General features: G+C 40.7%; 1 protein-coding gene across 9 annotated transcripts in view; it reads right to left on the reverse strand.

The window, feature by feature from the left end:
- PLEKHA7 (pleckstrin homology domain containing A7) overlaps positions 1 to 17,658 on the reverse strand; it is a 1,124,460-nt gene that overhangs the window by 451,005 nt on the left and 655,797 nt on the right. For all 9 annotated transcript variants that reach the window (XM_086956043.1, XM_086956041.1, XM_086956042.1 and 6 more), the window contains one exon: positions 3,976 to 4,077. In XM_086956043.1, coding sequence (XP_086812169.1) covers positions 3,976 to 4,077 — 102 coding nt within the window. The remainder of the gene's footprint in view (positions 1 to 3,975; positions 4,078 to 17,658) is intronic.

The following is a 17,658-nucleotide window of genomic DNA, read 5'->3' on the forward strand; positions in this document are numbered from 1 at the left end:
CCTTACAACTACTAGTGGAGGGAACTCCAAACATAAGCAAAATCTAATGGTTTAGCACCCGTATTATTAATATTCTCTACAGTTCAGTACACTTCTTTTTGACATTTTATGCACAAAGGACAAATGATTCAAAATCTTCAATATGTGTACAAACAGTGGTTCTTTTGTTCATATTTTTCTTCTTTTACTAATTTCTTAAAACAGTAGCCGTAGCCAACATGTTTCATCCTTACAGACTTCTTCAGGGCTCCATTTTCAATTCCTCTCCATGTTATGTCTATACAAATATGTATATTATCACTGCCATCGGTTATATTCGGCAAAGCATGCACTTTGAATCTTTAGCACTGAATCTAGGTGAACATATTTCTTGCTGTTATTTACTGAATATAATCCGACTTTGTTATTGGGTTTTTCTAGTTGCACTAGTCAGTTTTCATAAACCGGAGTTTGCGTGTACCAGTTTTGCGTCTGCTCGGCATGACGTCCTAAAGATCCAAAAGCATAAATAACGGAAACTTGTTCCTTGGATCCATGCCTTTGGACCAAACTTGTTCCTTGGATCCATGCCTATGGACCATATGAAATAAACCTTGGTGAACCCACCCCAGGACTAACAAACCCTAAATGGTAACATACATTTTACCAAGTTTTGTTCTGCCTTTGAACTCTAGGAGATCCTCAAAGAATCCAGCAAGTTGTATTTTTTGACCCTCATAAGAGACATGTACCCTATCTGAAGGTTCCAAGGGTCGGCCGCCCCACTTTTCTTCAAACATATCCTGACTGATCATGTTTAATCTTGCTCCTGAGTCCACTAGCAAATTTAGTTTTTTGTTTCGAATACCAATCTCTACATAGGGATCTACACATGCAGAAGTATCACCTACAATAACAGTCTCATCGCTCGCAACCATCACCATTTCGCTCAACCCATCGAGTATATTTTGGACATATTCTGCATTATCGTGAAGAGTTTCCGACACATTTGCAATGCCAGAGCTATTAGCATAACTTCTGTTCAACTGAACACTTCTCCCACCACGTTTGCCACTTCAGCAAAATGCCCAATTTTCCGACAACCCCTGCACATCATACTTTTTGCAGGACATCCTTTACTGCCACTAGCATGAGTGGCATTATCACACCTAAAAGGATGTTAGCTTGCTTAAAAAGTGGCTTGTTTTCCGTCCGTGAAACAACTTTAGACTTTAACTCACTGACCCTGACTGCCCAAACAGCTTCACTGGATTTGTCCTCTAAATCTTTCACCAACATTTTGGACAGCTCAATACTCTTCGCTGTGTGAATTGTTACTTCTTGGGATGGTTTACCAAATGACAGTACCTTTTGCTTGCTAGTTTTATCTGGGCATTTACAGATGAATTGATGTCCGACCAGTTGTTCTGTGAAACCCTCAAACTGACAATCTGCCCTCAATTTCCTGAGTGCTGATACAAAAAGCAACCACATCTTTCCAGGACTCCTGTTCTCTTTTAAAAATAACTTATGTCTGATGACAACCAGACTTGCCTGAATTCAAAGCGTAACTCCAACGTTTTCACTGTTTCCACATATTCATCAATATCCTCCTCTCTTTGGTCTCACCAAAGGTGGTGAATGTTTGAACACTGATCTGCCTTCAAACCCCAGTGAATGCATAAACAGAAATGTTTTCCTCTCCAGTCTGTACCATGAAGCCACTATTGATCCAAGATATGTCACAAAAGCATCGTACCAGTTTTTCCATGCAATAAGTGGATTACCAGAAACTTCCAGGAATGGTGGTGGTGGTGCTCCAGACTGCATGTTGTATTTTCTTTGCATGACTACGTAATATATAGTACACAAACCTTTGCCCGGACAATAGACAACCTGCTTACTATAGATATGAACCAATGAACAGCATGACCACTGATTGACAGTTGTTCTACTCAAAAAATGCTACAGTAAACCATGTTGGTTAGATAGAAACACAGCTTAAGAAAAGCTTTTGCACATACATTGATGCTAATTTGGTGAGCTTTGAGGGTCATTCTCCCCACAGATGCTACCTACCACCAGAGCTGAATTGATTGAGAGGTGGTGGTATTGTTATAATGACAGAGTCAGTAAGACAAGGAAAACCCACTATACCCTCATCAAAATTGAAGCTCATACTTTGGTTCTGGACTGGCATGATCATCCTTCCTTGTAACCAAAGTACAAGATATTGTAAGGATAAGCAGGACCCTGTCACCCCTGACCCTTAAATAAAATTCTAAGCCTTTGCTGGTCAGTCTTCTTCAGGATAGTAGCCAAAATATAATCCTTTAAAATGGATTTGGAGGGAGCCTGGAGACGCAGATATTTTCGAGGCATACAATTTCAATTTTCTCTGAGAAAATATTGATTTGTACGAGCAAATGTCTTAGATTCAATTAACCACCTGGGAACACAGGGACTGAATCAAGTATGGGTGAACCCATACTGATTCTAGAACAGTAGATGTTAGCTCGCTTATTGAATGGTACATATAAAGCTGTTTGCCTGATGAGATTGACGGTGTAAGATGTTACTGAATGCTAACACCCAGAACAGTGGAAATGGAGCCAAGAAGCGAGAAAACGGCAGTGTGATCGACTGAAGGACAGAAAAGTGGGTCTTGGATGCAATAGAGTGACATGTTGAATGGTCCAGTCTCACACCTTTTTATAAGCCAACAGTTTTCAGTCCTGCCAATAGAAAAACAAAAGTGGGGTACCGAAGAAGGACAACATTTAGGAGCAATGCACAGCATACAGTTCTGCTCAATTTCTAAGAGCAAACCACATGTTCTAGATACTGAAATCTGCTCTACAAAATAGGAGCGTTGCGGTACAAAACGAGAAAGATTATAAATACTCACATCTTTGCCTACAATTACTAAGGCGTTCTATTTCAAAATTATAGACAAGGCCAAGGAAATAGACGTATTTTTCCAATATTGATCAGAATTGTTAAAAATGTGTGAACCTGCAAGTAGTAAAGCTCTATTGCAATGTTCAGCTTCTCACTGGATTACAAAATGAGTATCTTGAAAGAACAATCTTGGCCACTCTGAGGTAGTATTCAACAATCGTGTGAGGGAAGAGAAATTTCAAACCAACTATACTGGGCAGAAATACACAAAAGGCCCTGGAAACCAGATTGGGTATAATGGTATTTGTACATTGTGTAATACACAAATGCACTGAATGTGTCATGTTTCGCCTGCATGTTGGCCTACTGTCACGTAAAGGACAAGTTTGTAGATACAGCAAGAATTCTTGGCTGGGGTCCACCAATTCATTTGGCATTTAGATTTTTTTAAATCTCTTTATGGTGTAAGATGCAGTTTGCGGTGAATGTTACTATGGACACTGAAAGAAATAAAGTGCATAATTTAACAAAAAGATCAATTATCAACAGCTTCATTAATTTTCCTGGTATTTTATTTATTGGCTGAGGTATTTATCACAACACTTGGGACCTGATTTAGATATTGGTGAATGGGTTACTCTGTCACAACTGTGACGGATATCCTGTCTACCAAAATATGCTTGTAGGATCTGATGGCGTAACACAGACCCAGACCCATCCACTGTTACAAGAGTGAGAGCCAGACAGCAGTGTATTGAACTTGTCTTCTGGTGAGCAAAATATAGATACATCTTAAAAAAGCCACTCCCACTGCCCATTACAAAGTGATAAATGCTTTATTTTTTTATTTTTGCAAAGAAAGATACATTGTATGATGTAAGACTCCTCTCAAATGACAGAGCACATCTATTCCCTTATCCAACAACTTCCAATAAGAGAATTCTGAACAAAATCAACAAAACACTGTAACTAAGACACAAATGTTGACAACATAGTCAACAGGGTAGATCATTTTGAGAGGAGACACTAAAATCTGTGTTAATACCATAACTAGAAAGATAGACGATGTATATAACAATACGGATTAGAAAGTACCTGCTTATGAAGCCAGCCTCTCACAACAACAGGGATATTGGGGTTTCGTTTGACGGAATGATCCCTCTTTCCAAAGCTGTGAACCTTGTCAGGCTTTTGAATCTAAAAAAAAAAATACATTCATGTTTATTGTCGTAGTTCTGAAGAAATAACCCACAATGTAATGGGCATGCATCATAACTAATACATCCTTGGTTGTTTTATTGAATGTTTAAACACATTACATGTTTCTACCAAAGTTTCCAGCATGCAAATAAGGCAGCAGAAAGCACAAACTAGTGTACCAGTGGATTAATGCTTCCCCCTCCACCAGGGATCTGATTTTAATCTCATTGTCACAGGGTTGAATCCCAGCGGATCACTCAGCATTTCATATTTCAGAGGCTGATAAAATAAGCATGGGTAACAAATCACATCTGTTATCTTAGTATGCCAAGAGACCGAAGATTTGGGTGAATGTGCGCCTAACAAAACCACAACTTGATTAAACATTCTCTTGTTCGATAGTGAGATGTGATTTAATGTTTTTATGACTAAAAACATCCTATCACAAATGGCATTCTCTAACACCACCATCCAACATTCATCCTCCTATGGCCCAGGCTTTTTTTAAATTAAAAACTTCTCATGCTGTACCTCTCCGGGAATACTGGCTTATCATAGGATATGACCCTCAGTTTTGCTGCCCACAACTGGTGTATCCTTCAAAAATCTCAGCCATCATACGCATCCATAAAAAGCTTGGTTGCCTCATTTTTACAACATGGTCCTCAAAAAAATTATTCTTCTCATATTCAAGGCAGATCTTGTAAAAATCCAATATCCCAGTTTCCACGGACCATCAAGATCTAAGCTCCCAGTTGTCCCACTTGTCTCCCAAATCTATATGATCTACATGACTATACCAACCCAAGCCTTCACAAGCCTCCTCCTAGTCTGATCCTTCTCTTCTCCCATCAACTGGAAAATGGACCTCCTCTCAATGTAAGAGTTGAAACCTCCCTTTGCCACTTAATCCCAGTGCTAAAATAACACTTATAATAGATAACAATTTCAACAAACACAATGCTAACCCCCCTTTCACTGCCATCCGCTCCCTGCCCCTCCATCATGAAGATAACCAGTGTTGTTTCTCTGCAGGGTTGTATAACAATGCAACACATAAGAATATGGTAAGGTGAGTAAAGCCAATATATGTATATACATCTATATAGGGACTGTTTGGTATGACATTTAGTTCTTGCATTACACTCTTCAATCTGAACTGTATCATATATATTTTTATGTTCACACTAGTTCCTAATGTCATAATTACGACATGATCAAGTTACGCGGCCCATTTTTATGATGTATATGTACTTGTTGTTCTATCTTTAAAAAACAAACTTCCTCAACCTGTTTTAAAAATGGGCCGCGTAACTTGATCATGTCGTAATTATGACCAATCGTATTTATTACACGCGTGTCCTTAAACAATCATTCGAGATGGCCCAAATTCAAGGTATGTAGTTGGGTAATTTAAGAGGAACTAGTGTGAACATAAAAATATATATGATAGAGTTCAGATTGAAGAGTGTAATGCAAGAACTAAATGTCATACCAATCAGTCCCTTACTTAAAAACATGTTACAAGATGGCCGACAATGTAATGCAAACAAAATCGGCTCCCGTTATCCACTTTCTGGCGCCCAAGACAATTAAAACATTAATTAGCCAATTAAGGAACGTATAAATAAACAGCAAATTTCAGTATCTTTCTCATTTGCGGTCTCGGCATAGGACGGAGTGGAGGCAGTGCTGCAGAACGGGAGGTAAGGAGAATATCGAGGAGGGAATCCCTAGCTACTAAACAAGTAATACCTTATAGCAAATACAGTAAAAGTAAGATACTCTTTTTCTTCCCTGAAAGAATTGCCTGAAAATACAAGATCAGGACAATTAAGAAGCAGTAAAACTAGAAGAGAGAAGACTGTGAAATGCTGCAAAAACCTTGATGGTAAAATAAGGTAATATTCTTGCCAGTATCCCACTAAGTGATAGAGAGAATTTGTATACCATTAAGAGTCACAAATAGTAATATAGGACTGTGCTCTCTACAGCTATTTGATGCCAAAACCACATCCGTCCTACAAGAGATTCCTAGGGCATAAAATTCGAGGTAAGACTATTGTCTTAAAATAAAAAAAATGTTCTAATGGGAATATAATCAGTCGGTTATTTATAATGACCCTATATATCCACCAGAGCCCTGAGAAAATCACCAGTGAAGAAATTGAAAATCGACACTGGACTTGCAAGCTATTTTTAATCAACTAAAGAACCTCAAACAAGTTATTTTTAATGAAGGTCAGTACTGGGCCTAAGTATCTCACTTATAATAAATGTTTTGGTGTGAGAATTTCACACAAAATACTAAAAGAATCTCTATCGTTATAGCCAACTTATATTAGAACTGGCAAACTGAGTAAGAAACCAAAGACACTCAACTAATAGAATAAAAAGTAAGTCCACTCAGTGAATTTCAGCTATATGGAATAAAAGTAAAAGGAGAATTTCAGGACTAAGATCATTTTCTCTTTATTGTAGCACACATCAAATAAAAAATATCCAAAGGAAAAAGAACCTTGAGGGAGCCTAGCGTAAAGTCTTACAGAACAGAGCATTAGTCTTCCTAGATATAAAGTAAGTAAGATTTCCACTAATTTAGTGTTTTGACGGTAGAGTGGTTCATAACATGAGGCACCATAGGGTAACAAATAGTATTAGATCGAATAAATTGTCTTTTTATAAAATTGTCATGTTGACAAGATTGTCTCAGCAATAGAGGAAATGTCTGTATAGAATAAAGAACATAATATACTGTAGGACTTTGATGTTTTAACTTTCCCCAGTGTTAAGTATACATTCAACACAAGAGAGGTTATCAGTACTAGAATGTTTAGCTAATACATTTTTTTTACCTATATCTCCCCATATAGACTGTCTTTAACCACAAAAAAGCATTGTCCTGAAGAAGGTGTTCAAGCCAGTTCACCGAAACGCCGCGTCAACAGTTATTGTGCTTTTTCGTCTCTTTTTTAACAACTGTAGTGTTTATATGTTTTTAATAAATCGAATGTGATGATTTACTTTTATGAAATGCTAATGAATGTATAATTTGTTTGTTATAATAATTACAATAAATGTGTCAATTTTAATCAATAGCGACTCTAGTACTTGATAATTTGACCTTCTGCTTCTTTACTTATGTAATTTTGCAACTCTGAATTCTGGTTGATATACTGTATTACCGACATTTACTAGTCTCATTTGTAAAGTTGGTACCATGTGGGGGGCCTCATATTGAATTATACTTTGAGTAGAACTTTGAAGCATGTGATAGTAGGACTGCTCGCAGCAGTCTTATCTATCTGCAACAACCAGGAAAAGGGAAACTCTCTTTTTTTTGCATTTAATCTATACCCATTCCCGTTTCGGCAGTAAGGGTGTCTCCCTAATCTTTATATAATTATAACCTCACATACTACATCACTCATGACATCATTAAATACATCATTGATGATCTGAAAGTTCTCTATTCAGTTTTTAGTGAAGAAAGTTATGGATTTCACTAATACAGCGCCATGGCAGTATGACAGTCTTTGGGAGATTTGTATTGGAAACAAGCTTGTTGATAAAAAAGAACCCTGTCTATCTGGTTTTATAGGGTTTCCTGAACCTGCCTTATAAAAGAATCCTCCAACTCATTCACAGAAAAGGGAGGGGTGTCAGAACATGCCCAAGACAATCTCCCCTCACCAGATCAAAGCTATTGGTGCATTATCTCCCAGGCCCATATCTACCTTGAGCAGTGAAACTTATGAGTACTTTACTAAGAAACTCTATGATATCATTATCTACACTGATGCTAAAATGGATGATCCATTGCTTTGACCTATTTACAAGAGCTAAGGTTGAACTGAGCTCCATGAAGGCTAGATTTTCAGAAACTCCTAGGACAACAGTATATTTCCCAATAAAAATATGCAGAATAAAACATAGCTAAAACATTTCCCAAGCGCCTCTATAACCATACTTAGTTTTGCAGAGAATGCCCTTTTCCTGATCACAGATGCAAACCACATTCATGATGACTGCCAGCAACCCTACCAATGGATTTGACCAAACAGACGGGGTGATAGTGTAGTGTAGTTCCTATATTCCCAATAGGCTCTGCGCATTGGAATGATATATCCTATAGATTTGACGAAGGACTTAAGTCAATAGGTCTCTATCGAATATACTAAACTTAATTGTGAGTGCCAGCTAGCTCAGAGGTTGCTAGAAACTTTCTCGAATAAACAAGAAGGGATTAGTTTCTGACAACCGAATAAACATGACAACTTTGTTTCCCAAGAATAAGAATATATCTCTCAGAGTCGTGGAAACAATAGATAACTATTTTACTCAGTCAATCGTGCATGCTTAGTTTCTACAGAGTTGCAGAGAAATAGATAGACGGGCGTTTTCAATAAAAAGGTTTATTGAACAGTCTTCTTTCTCATGCAAGAGAGGGGAACTGCTACAATTGTTAGACAGAATGCAAAGTATAATGCGTACAGCGTAAACAGTAATATGAAATAATACTGTAAGAGCATTGTATAGTTTCTAAGCCATATAAAAATACATACATAAATAACAGTCTAAAATACTCAATTGGTGCTTCTAAAATACGCCTACCTCAATGTACCTAACCTAGATCTAGTATGAGGGAAGAAGTAAGTATTGTTTAGCATAGGTTTTGTTTTTGCCAAGAATCTACCAAAGGTTTCTCTAGGTGCTAATCAGCTCCACACCTTAAAATGAAGGAGGTCTAGTATCTCTGTCTCTGGACTCTATTTCCCAACACCCCGCAAGGCGAGCCGAAAACACTGGAGATGGATTCTCGGCAGAGAAGGGCAGTTTCCTGATCAGTGCGTCAGCTGGAGAGTCAGCTTCCTTAGGCACTTGCTGTAGCGAGCTGCGTCGGGCATGTAGGTCTGCGAAATGCTCCGAACCACTGTATCTTGCTATAGCAAGTGAAGGTATATTTATACCTTGAAGGTGTTTAGGAATGCCATAGTTGAAGTAAAGTCGGGCATATGAACGTCATGAATGAACCCCTAAGGAATAGATGTTCATTGTAAAACTAACTGATTTCTTGGCGAAATCAATATTCAAGCAAGGGAAAGTCCCTAAAGGCTTGAGCTGGTTTTCCAAGAAATTATTGTGACGTTTGGTGAACGGATGGAAGTAGCCATGCCTGTATTTGGGTAGCATGGGCTATGCCTAATTAAGGGCTTGATTTCTATGCCTATATAAGGGCAACGTGAACTGTACCTCTTTAAGTGCATGAATCGTGAAAATTCAATCTGAGCCTAAAACGCCACACAACAATAGCAGCGTGGAAGCCCTCTGTCCCCTTATAAATTGGTACAATAACAGACGGGACGCGGGATGCTGGAAAAACAGGAAAACTGGTAAAATTAAGGAACCTACATACTATGATGCCCAATTGTGCTTTAGGACACAATCTGGACCTTTAGGGTTAACTCTCATTGCTTCTGTGACCCTGTGGGCACTAAAATACAATTTTGCTTCCATAATGCTAGACCCCACAAAAGTATTTGCTGAGTGCCCTGACGATATATATTTCTGATACGACAAACCCAGTACCTCAGCATTGTTATACGTATCAAGGGTAGTACTGTCACTTTTTTTAGGGAAAAAAACCTATTCACATTACTGCAAAAGGCATTTGAGTGTTTTTATTTTTTTAAGGTCAAAGTCTACCAAACAATGCAGCTGTCTGGTTGCAAATACATATGGGGGACATCCTGAAAGCTTCCCTAGGAATGCATTCCGCCCATTGCTTAACATTGGCTCTGGGTTTCCGCAACTAGCATTTGATTGTTTCATATTTGCTGGCTTTATTTGGTTTAGGAAGGTGTAGAACATGACTAAAACACATTGGCAAAGCCAGCAGCTCTAGCACAGGCACGACCTATTGGCTTTGCCAATGCTTGTTTGCTCGGACTCATGCTTTTTCCCTGGCATCAGTTTAACGATTTTTAACTATCATTTTGTATGCAGCTCTTCAAAAAAGTAACTTCTTCCTATCAAAGCGGTGTTGCCTCTGGGCTTGAAGTAAATTACAGGTGGCAAAAGCAATCAGACCATTTGAATTTCCTAATAGTGCTCATCTTTGGCCGTGCAACACTAAGTACGTTATGCAAGGTACATCATATACTATTGTTTGAGCACTGCTATCGGAGTCATTGAGAAACTGGACAACATCCTTGAATGTTGCCGCCACCAGATTTGCCAGAACAGGGTCATGGTCTATCCAGTAGTCTTGGTCTACCATTATTGGTCACCACGATTTACTTGAGGACATTTGGGAGATTTTTGTCCTATTAAGGACACTGAAGTCAAACAGTCAATAAGTTATGATTTCTGTAAGCACTAAAAAATGCAGAGCTGGCAGAGATATGTTTCACCAGGTCACCGGACACAATTGTGTAACCGATAAAGCTTGAGCAGCCCCTGGCAGTGTATGTGAGAACTAGGGGCCATAGGGAGCCGCAATCACATTAACATTCATAAGACTTCACTTAGCAGGTAACTCATGTACACATTCACCTTGAATGTCTGATTTAAACAAGATCACAGGCATCTGTGATTGAATCGCAATTAGGAATTTCTTCAAGCTAAGGGTAACGTCTGACTACTTCTGCATTAAAATCATCTGCATCAATAATGGAGGGCACTCCATCACTCACGGACGTATTGTGGGCAACTGACTTCCATATGACATGATAATCTTTCATCATCATCATAGTCTTTATTTCGGCTCAACGGCCATAAACGAGCTTGGTTAAAACACAATGCATGAAATGAATAAAACAATAAAATGATGTGTAATACAATCAATTTATAAAACTTTCAGTCGAAAACTAGCATATTGCAGTTCATAAAAGATACAATTTTACACAATTTAAAACAACAACAGTCTATGACCGGGGTCTAAAATGTCATAATAGCAGCTATGGGAGCAACCAAGCCCACCAGCTGGGCATCCTTTTCTGCCTAAGTGCCAACATATACATCAAAATCTGTAGGCAGCAAATAAAGTACTTTGCCTAATATCGCTTCTTATTATTCTGAACACCGTGATGGAATTCCTAAAGCCCAGGTTACTGCAGACTGTCAGGACCCACTTCCTTCTGAAGCTTTGGTATAAAGGACAAAAGAATGCTCAGCCGTTTCCATCACCTGAGGGCAAAACAGGATGAACCCGCCAGTCACGCTTCCATTTTGCAGTGAAATAACAGAGTAGCAACATCTCCACCAGCCACGGGTCGTGCAGGTAAGAACGGTGGGACCAAGTGGAGGTGGGGGGGGGATGAAGCCCCCCCCAACTGCTCTTACCTGCAAGGGCCGCGGCTGATCTCCATGCAAAATTTTACACATAGTCTCCATGGGGGTGGTGGGGTAGGGTGTGTGTGGGGGTGGGAGATCCAGCTCATCCAGGGAAGCCTCCAAGCAATTATTAACATTAAACTCCACAAAGGAAACTTGAAGGGAGTCTGCCCTGGGGGAACATAAATTTAACTCATTAATATGACGCCAGTGGGCCCCTTTTCACTGCATCGCATCTGCAGGGGACGACCAGAGTTTCTCATACCTGATCTGACAAAATTGATCTTTGATGGACCGGATCAAAACGATCTTACAAGCCCCAGGTTTCCCCAGGACATCTTCTAAGGGCCTAGGAAAAGGCAAGAGCTCAGGAACCATTGAATATCTGTGCGTCTTTCAGGAATACAATTATCATTAAGTTTATAAGAAGCTGACGGTCATTTCTAAATGTAGGAATATGCCTGGGTATTAGGTGGCCCACTGTTTAAGGTCCTGATGTTATACTCTAGGGATATTGGCACCCACATGGCGGAGATGGCAAAGTTGGCGCAGGTATTTCACTAATATTCTGTGGTTACCAATAACTTATGAAAAAGAGTGGTGTTATGGAGTTTAATATATTTAATACAATCTTTATTTAGCTTTTTTGAATGAATGTCATCGATATTCCAGGATGTAATTCATTTTCCCACAGACTGTATTATGGATCGGATCAGCAAAAGCAGCTGGGTCAGCAGCAAGCAGCGTGTTGGGACAGGAATGTCGTCCCCGATTGGTAAACAAGCATGTTCCCTTTCCCAAGTGCCCTACAGTGTGTATCTGAAATAGTAACTTATTTTTGGTTCTGGCATCACGCGAATCTAGCTTGTGTGCAGAGGTCTAGGTCAGTCCCTGACTAGAAGAGGTGCCCTATGACCTGGAGGGGTGCACCAAGCATTTCCTGTTTTTAGAGAGAGGACTACTGACCCAGTCACTTTGTTCACCATACCGAGTGGTGGCGGCAGTATATCTCGGTTTATGGATCAGTACTGCAGTCAAACCTTTTTATCTGGATCACTAGTGTGGAGGCCTATCGGCTCACTCATGTAAAGGTTATAGGTGCTTGTGCAGTACCTTGTGCTAACATCCCGAGTATGTGTTAAGCATGTTGCTGCGTGTGGTCTGGGTTGTACATGCATGGTGTGTGGAAGCCACAGTAATAAAGACCACTGGGATCCATTTTGGATACCGCTGTCCTGGCCGTGTACATGAGGGAATGTGAGTACTGGGCCCCTAGACAGTGGAAGTGTATTGCTGTAGCTGAAGGGAGTAAAACTAGAAACGGAAGTGAGCGGACTGGAGACTTGGCTCCTTTGGACATTCTACTCCAGCTTTTTGTTAACTGGGAGCTACTGATTGGGCTAACAGAACACTCCCATTTCATGGATGGTCAGGTTTGAGGGTGGGACTGCAGACTTTGTTGTAAAGGCAAGGAAGCCTTTAGGTCAGGCCTTCCCTTTTGTTTTTCATTGATTACTCTTTCATCTGGACTGATGGCAGCCAGGTGCAGAAACCTCACATCTTTTTGTGCCTCTGTTGTTGGTGCTCCGAAAAGGAGACGACCCTGCATTGAGAAGCATCAGTTCACACAAAGGCTGTAACAAAGGCTGTATCTGGAGAACAGCCTAAAAAGTACACTTGATAGAAGAACCATCTCAAACCAGATCCACAGTTTGAGAAAGTGATAGAAGAGATTATGTCGACCAATTTCACTAAATGTTGGATCACAACTAACCCACTGGGTTCAAGATCCAAATCCTCTATGGTCAAGGAAGAGAATACTCCCCAGAGCACTCAGAGGGCTGATGTGCAGTCGGGGCTGGTGTTTGCCTATCAGGTGGAAACCATGACTACAGAGCAACATGGTCCAGCTGGGGCTGACACTGCATGCTGATAATCAGCCAATGCAACTTCTGAATTCCTGATAATTTTGTGTAGCGCTGCATCTGCAGAATCTGTCACTGGCCAATGTGCGGCTGCATCTGTTTAATTCCTGATCAGCCCCTGTGGAGCGGCAACTGCTGAATCCAGGACCGGGTCCAGCCAGACTGCAAGAATCCATGACTGGGCCCTGCCAGGCTGCAACTACTCCAGTGTTAGCAGTTTTGTTGGAGGCTATGCCTACTTTCGACCCAGCCTTTGTGTAGGCGTAAATGTCAACTGCAAGGACCTTGAGGGGCTACACATACACCAACTGTCCGGATGGGACCACAACATCTTAGGACCAATAATCTTCAAGTGATCACAAAGAAGCTGACGGGGAGCGCTGCCAAACACGGCCCTACGCCCTGATTGAAAAAAATCAACAAAAGCTTGTTGGCACACCACTGCTCTTGCAAGCTAGCTGGCATGCTTTCTGAGCCCTCAGTGGCCTGAAAGTGACCTTGAGAAATACTCAATGGTCTTTATTTAGTTATCCCCTGAAGAAGAGATGAGAAGCCACAGTCTGCTCCTGAGATCTATTATGGAGCCAATGTGGTCAAGCACTGGATACCAGTGCTAGAATGCATTGATCTAACATTGAAAAGACATTCTTTTATTATGACAATGCTGGGCTTAGTATATTTTCACGTAATACATGGATTGGCAGAAGGTGCACTATTGTGTGAGGATCTGTGAAAGAAATATACCAATCATCCAAAATAACTCTAGAAACCTGCATATGCCAGCATCTGCCCTTAGGCAGGCAAGTACAATGGAACTCCTTCACATTTCTCTTAATGTACCACCCAGGCCCTTGCCAGTATCACCCAACCTATAATCAGCAGCCTCCACCACTTTGATGCAAACATACTTTATATTACTTGGAGGCATGCATTTGGCAGGTATAATAAGAACTGCACGCAACGGTGACTTGCACACAGGTATGACAAGAGCCACATCTTTAGAGTGATCTGTACATTGGGTTGATGAGTGCAGTCTGTTTAAAGTGACATTCAGAGCTTGCCTATAGCTGTATTTGTACATTAATGTGCACAACTTGAAAGGAGAGGTATACCTAAAGAAGTGCCCGTCCCATAATACTGTTCATCTACCCTACAGAATGTAACAAGACCGGCATGAGCAAATTAGTGACCTACACAAGAGTCTCATTTGGGAAGACATCTATTGATTTTTTTATGTTAGACTATGGACAATAATTGTCTTTATTAATTATCTATTTGTTGTTTTGAGTACAGGACCATTTGTGCCTAATTTGCTTCTGTGGGTTGTATACCACCTTCTTTAGCTGGTATCCTCTTGACGAGTAAACAGATCACGAGTACAGAGAATCCTGATTTACCAGGTCATTTTGCACATGTTTGCTGGATTCCTGGAAGTTTAGTGCACCCATTTACAACCAGTTCTAAACAGGTTTTGAATTAGTTTGGGCAGAGATCCTAGGCTGACTTCAATGTCATGGGACTCTCTGTTTAAGTCTAGTCTCTCTCAAGAAGAATTTAAATCTTGCCTACCTCATCTGCAGTGTATGTTTCCTGATGGGTATGGCTAACAAACCCTTTACTATCCCCTTAAAGTATGAACAAGAGGCATGATTCATTAGCTTCCTTTTAAATTCCATATCGAAAATAAGTTTCTACAGTTTATACTTTCCTTTCTTTTCATGACGGACACCCTATCCTGTAATGAAGGCCTCCAGTTCTCCATCCAGGTAGCTCTTCTTGGGATATTTATATCTCCCAGAATATTGTTCTTCGAAAGAATCAACTCTAAGCATTTCTCCCTGTAGTTCTTAGGAATCAAGGATGATGTGCTCTTCTTCATAACGATTCTCACCATGATACTGCACTCTATGTTATACATATATATTTATATCAAATAAAAAATAAAAACATTAAAGTGACGTTATAGTTGGGTGTTACGGTGATAAAAGAATTCATGTTTAAAAAACGAACAATCACCTAAATTTGCCTGTTACAGTTAAGTGAACTTATTACAGCTTAGACCCTCATCATGCACCTCTTATGGCTTTACAAATTATTTCACTCATGATATATTAGATGACCGCTGATGACATCTCAAATGTCATCACTGATAACATTGTGACAGTGTGCTATGGGCATTCTGGAATGGAAGTAATCCAACAGGTTGCACCTGTGCCCAATTTTCTACCACCAATCAAGTAATAACGGACATAGGCAAGGCAAATGTTTGTGTTTGTTTTTCTTAACTGTTAGTTATTAACTCATCTCAACACCTAACTATGATGTCACTTTAATCTCTGGCTTTTTCAATGAATTTGTTTTTTTATCATATTGATAGTTGAACATATGTCCACACTTCCTGCAGCCTACACCCCAGCTGTGGATAACATTCATTTAACAGTCACAAATATATTCCCTTGGAGACGTAAAATCACACACCTCAATTGCCAAAATGCCGCCACACATTCATACACCCAGTCTTGAAACAGACAAAGAAACAAATATCTACTACCAAAATTCCTCCAGAAAGTCCAAATCAATCTAAAAACAAATACTGGAAAGTTCACATAGATACATAGGTTAAAAGGAGAAACAACACATTAGATGATCAAATTTGTCATAAAAGTATGTTAATTTGAAGGAATCCATAAAGGTGACACATTGTAAAAATGATTTTTTTTTCTATTGAGTGAAACTTTGTTCCTCAAATTTAACAAAAACTTGGCGTTGACACATGTCAGTGGATAATGCAGGATGAAACCACCTTCTTCAGGACAACAAGAATATTTCCCTCCAAATTATTTATGCAAGAAATGCCAATACTAGTGCTTGAGTGAGGCAAAATACCCTTCGCTCAAACCATTGTAAAAAATGGAATTAAAACCTTTACCCTATTGTCATAATGTACCGTTACTGAAAATACTCTTCAGAAAATGTAGCAGAAATCAAAATTAAAAAAAAAAAATCACTTGCTGTGCTTCATATCCATCCCATAAGGTTTAGGGAATCCCTATATACATCTGGTCGTGGACAATGGGTAGGGAAGCTTAAAAGCCTTCCAATCAAGTACGTGCTCGGCAGGTCTGTCCCAGTCTCAAGAGCCACCAAAGCTCTCTGTGGTATGTCGTTCCTCCTGTATGGGTTGAAACCATGTAAACATTCAGGCATGCGTAATGAGGGGCTTGGCGTTGTGGGGTGGTCTTTTGTCTGGCCCTGTACCCCCAGACCACTAGAGGTGCACAACACACAACGCACATGGCTTTCCGCCATGTGCAGCCCGGGGTTGGATGCAGGGCCTGGTCTTCAGTCAAGCCCTGCTTCCAACCCCCCATAGGCTCCCAATCCCTAGAAGAGCACAGCCTTGTGCAGGCCCTGCAGTTATTCCCCTACGAGCAGCCAAAAACAACACTGTACATGGCTTTTGGATGTGTGCATCAGGCAGTTGGCAACAAGGCCTAGCATCTTCAGTAAGGCTCTGCACCCAACCCCTCCTCCCCCGAGGGTACCCAGCTTCCGCGGGACATGGCACTTTGGCCTTGCACAGCAGGGTTTAGGTTGAATGACCTCACCTCCGGTCAGGCCCTGCACCCAACCCCATGCAGGCTACCAACAGCCCTACTCAGCATGGCCTTTAGCTATGTGAACAGGGCGTTGGTCTCAAGGCCTGAATTCTAGCAAGGCTCTTTGCCCAAACCCACACTGAACACGACCTTTGACCACAGGGCTTCAAGCAAGACCCTGCACCCTACCCACCATGAGGTACCAGTCGTTATGTTGTGAACAGTCTTTGGCTGTGTGCAGCGAGGGATTGGCAGCAGGACCTAGCCTTCAGCCGAGCCCTACACCCCAAAGGTACCTTAACCCCCCGCTCTGCAGAGCCTTAAGCTAAAGCAGGGGTGTCTGCATGGCTTGACCACAAGCCAGGCCTTGTGCCCTTCCCCCTCACTACGAGCAGTGGTGGACTGGCCCCGTGCTGAGCCACTGCATGCAGCCAATTCTCAGTGTGCATGGGCCACAGCCTACACAGTAGCGGATGGCTGCAGAGTCTGGTCTATGACCAGATCCTTGTAATTTTCCTTTAAATGTTTTTTGGTAGTACAGTACCACAGGTCTAGCCTCATTGGGTACTGTGGTACAGAGGGCTGGTACCACGGTACCGGTGAAGAGAAAAATATCTGTTTTTTTAATTTAACTTAAATGAAGGTCCTTTGGGACCCACGCTCACATGGCACTGAGAGTCAGGTTTTTCCCACTGTGCAGTCATATTAGCATTTTGAAA

Source organism: Lissotriton vulgaris, chromosome 2_1 (genome assembly GCF_964263255.1).
Source record: "Lissotriton vulgaris chromosome 2_1, aLisVul1.2, whole genome shotgun sequence".
Classification (NCBI taxonomy): domain Eukaryota; kingdom Metazoa; phylum Chordata; class Amphibia; order Caudata; family Salamandridae; genus Lissotriton; species Lissotriton vulgaris.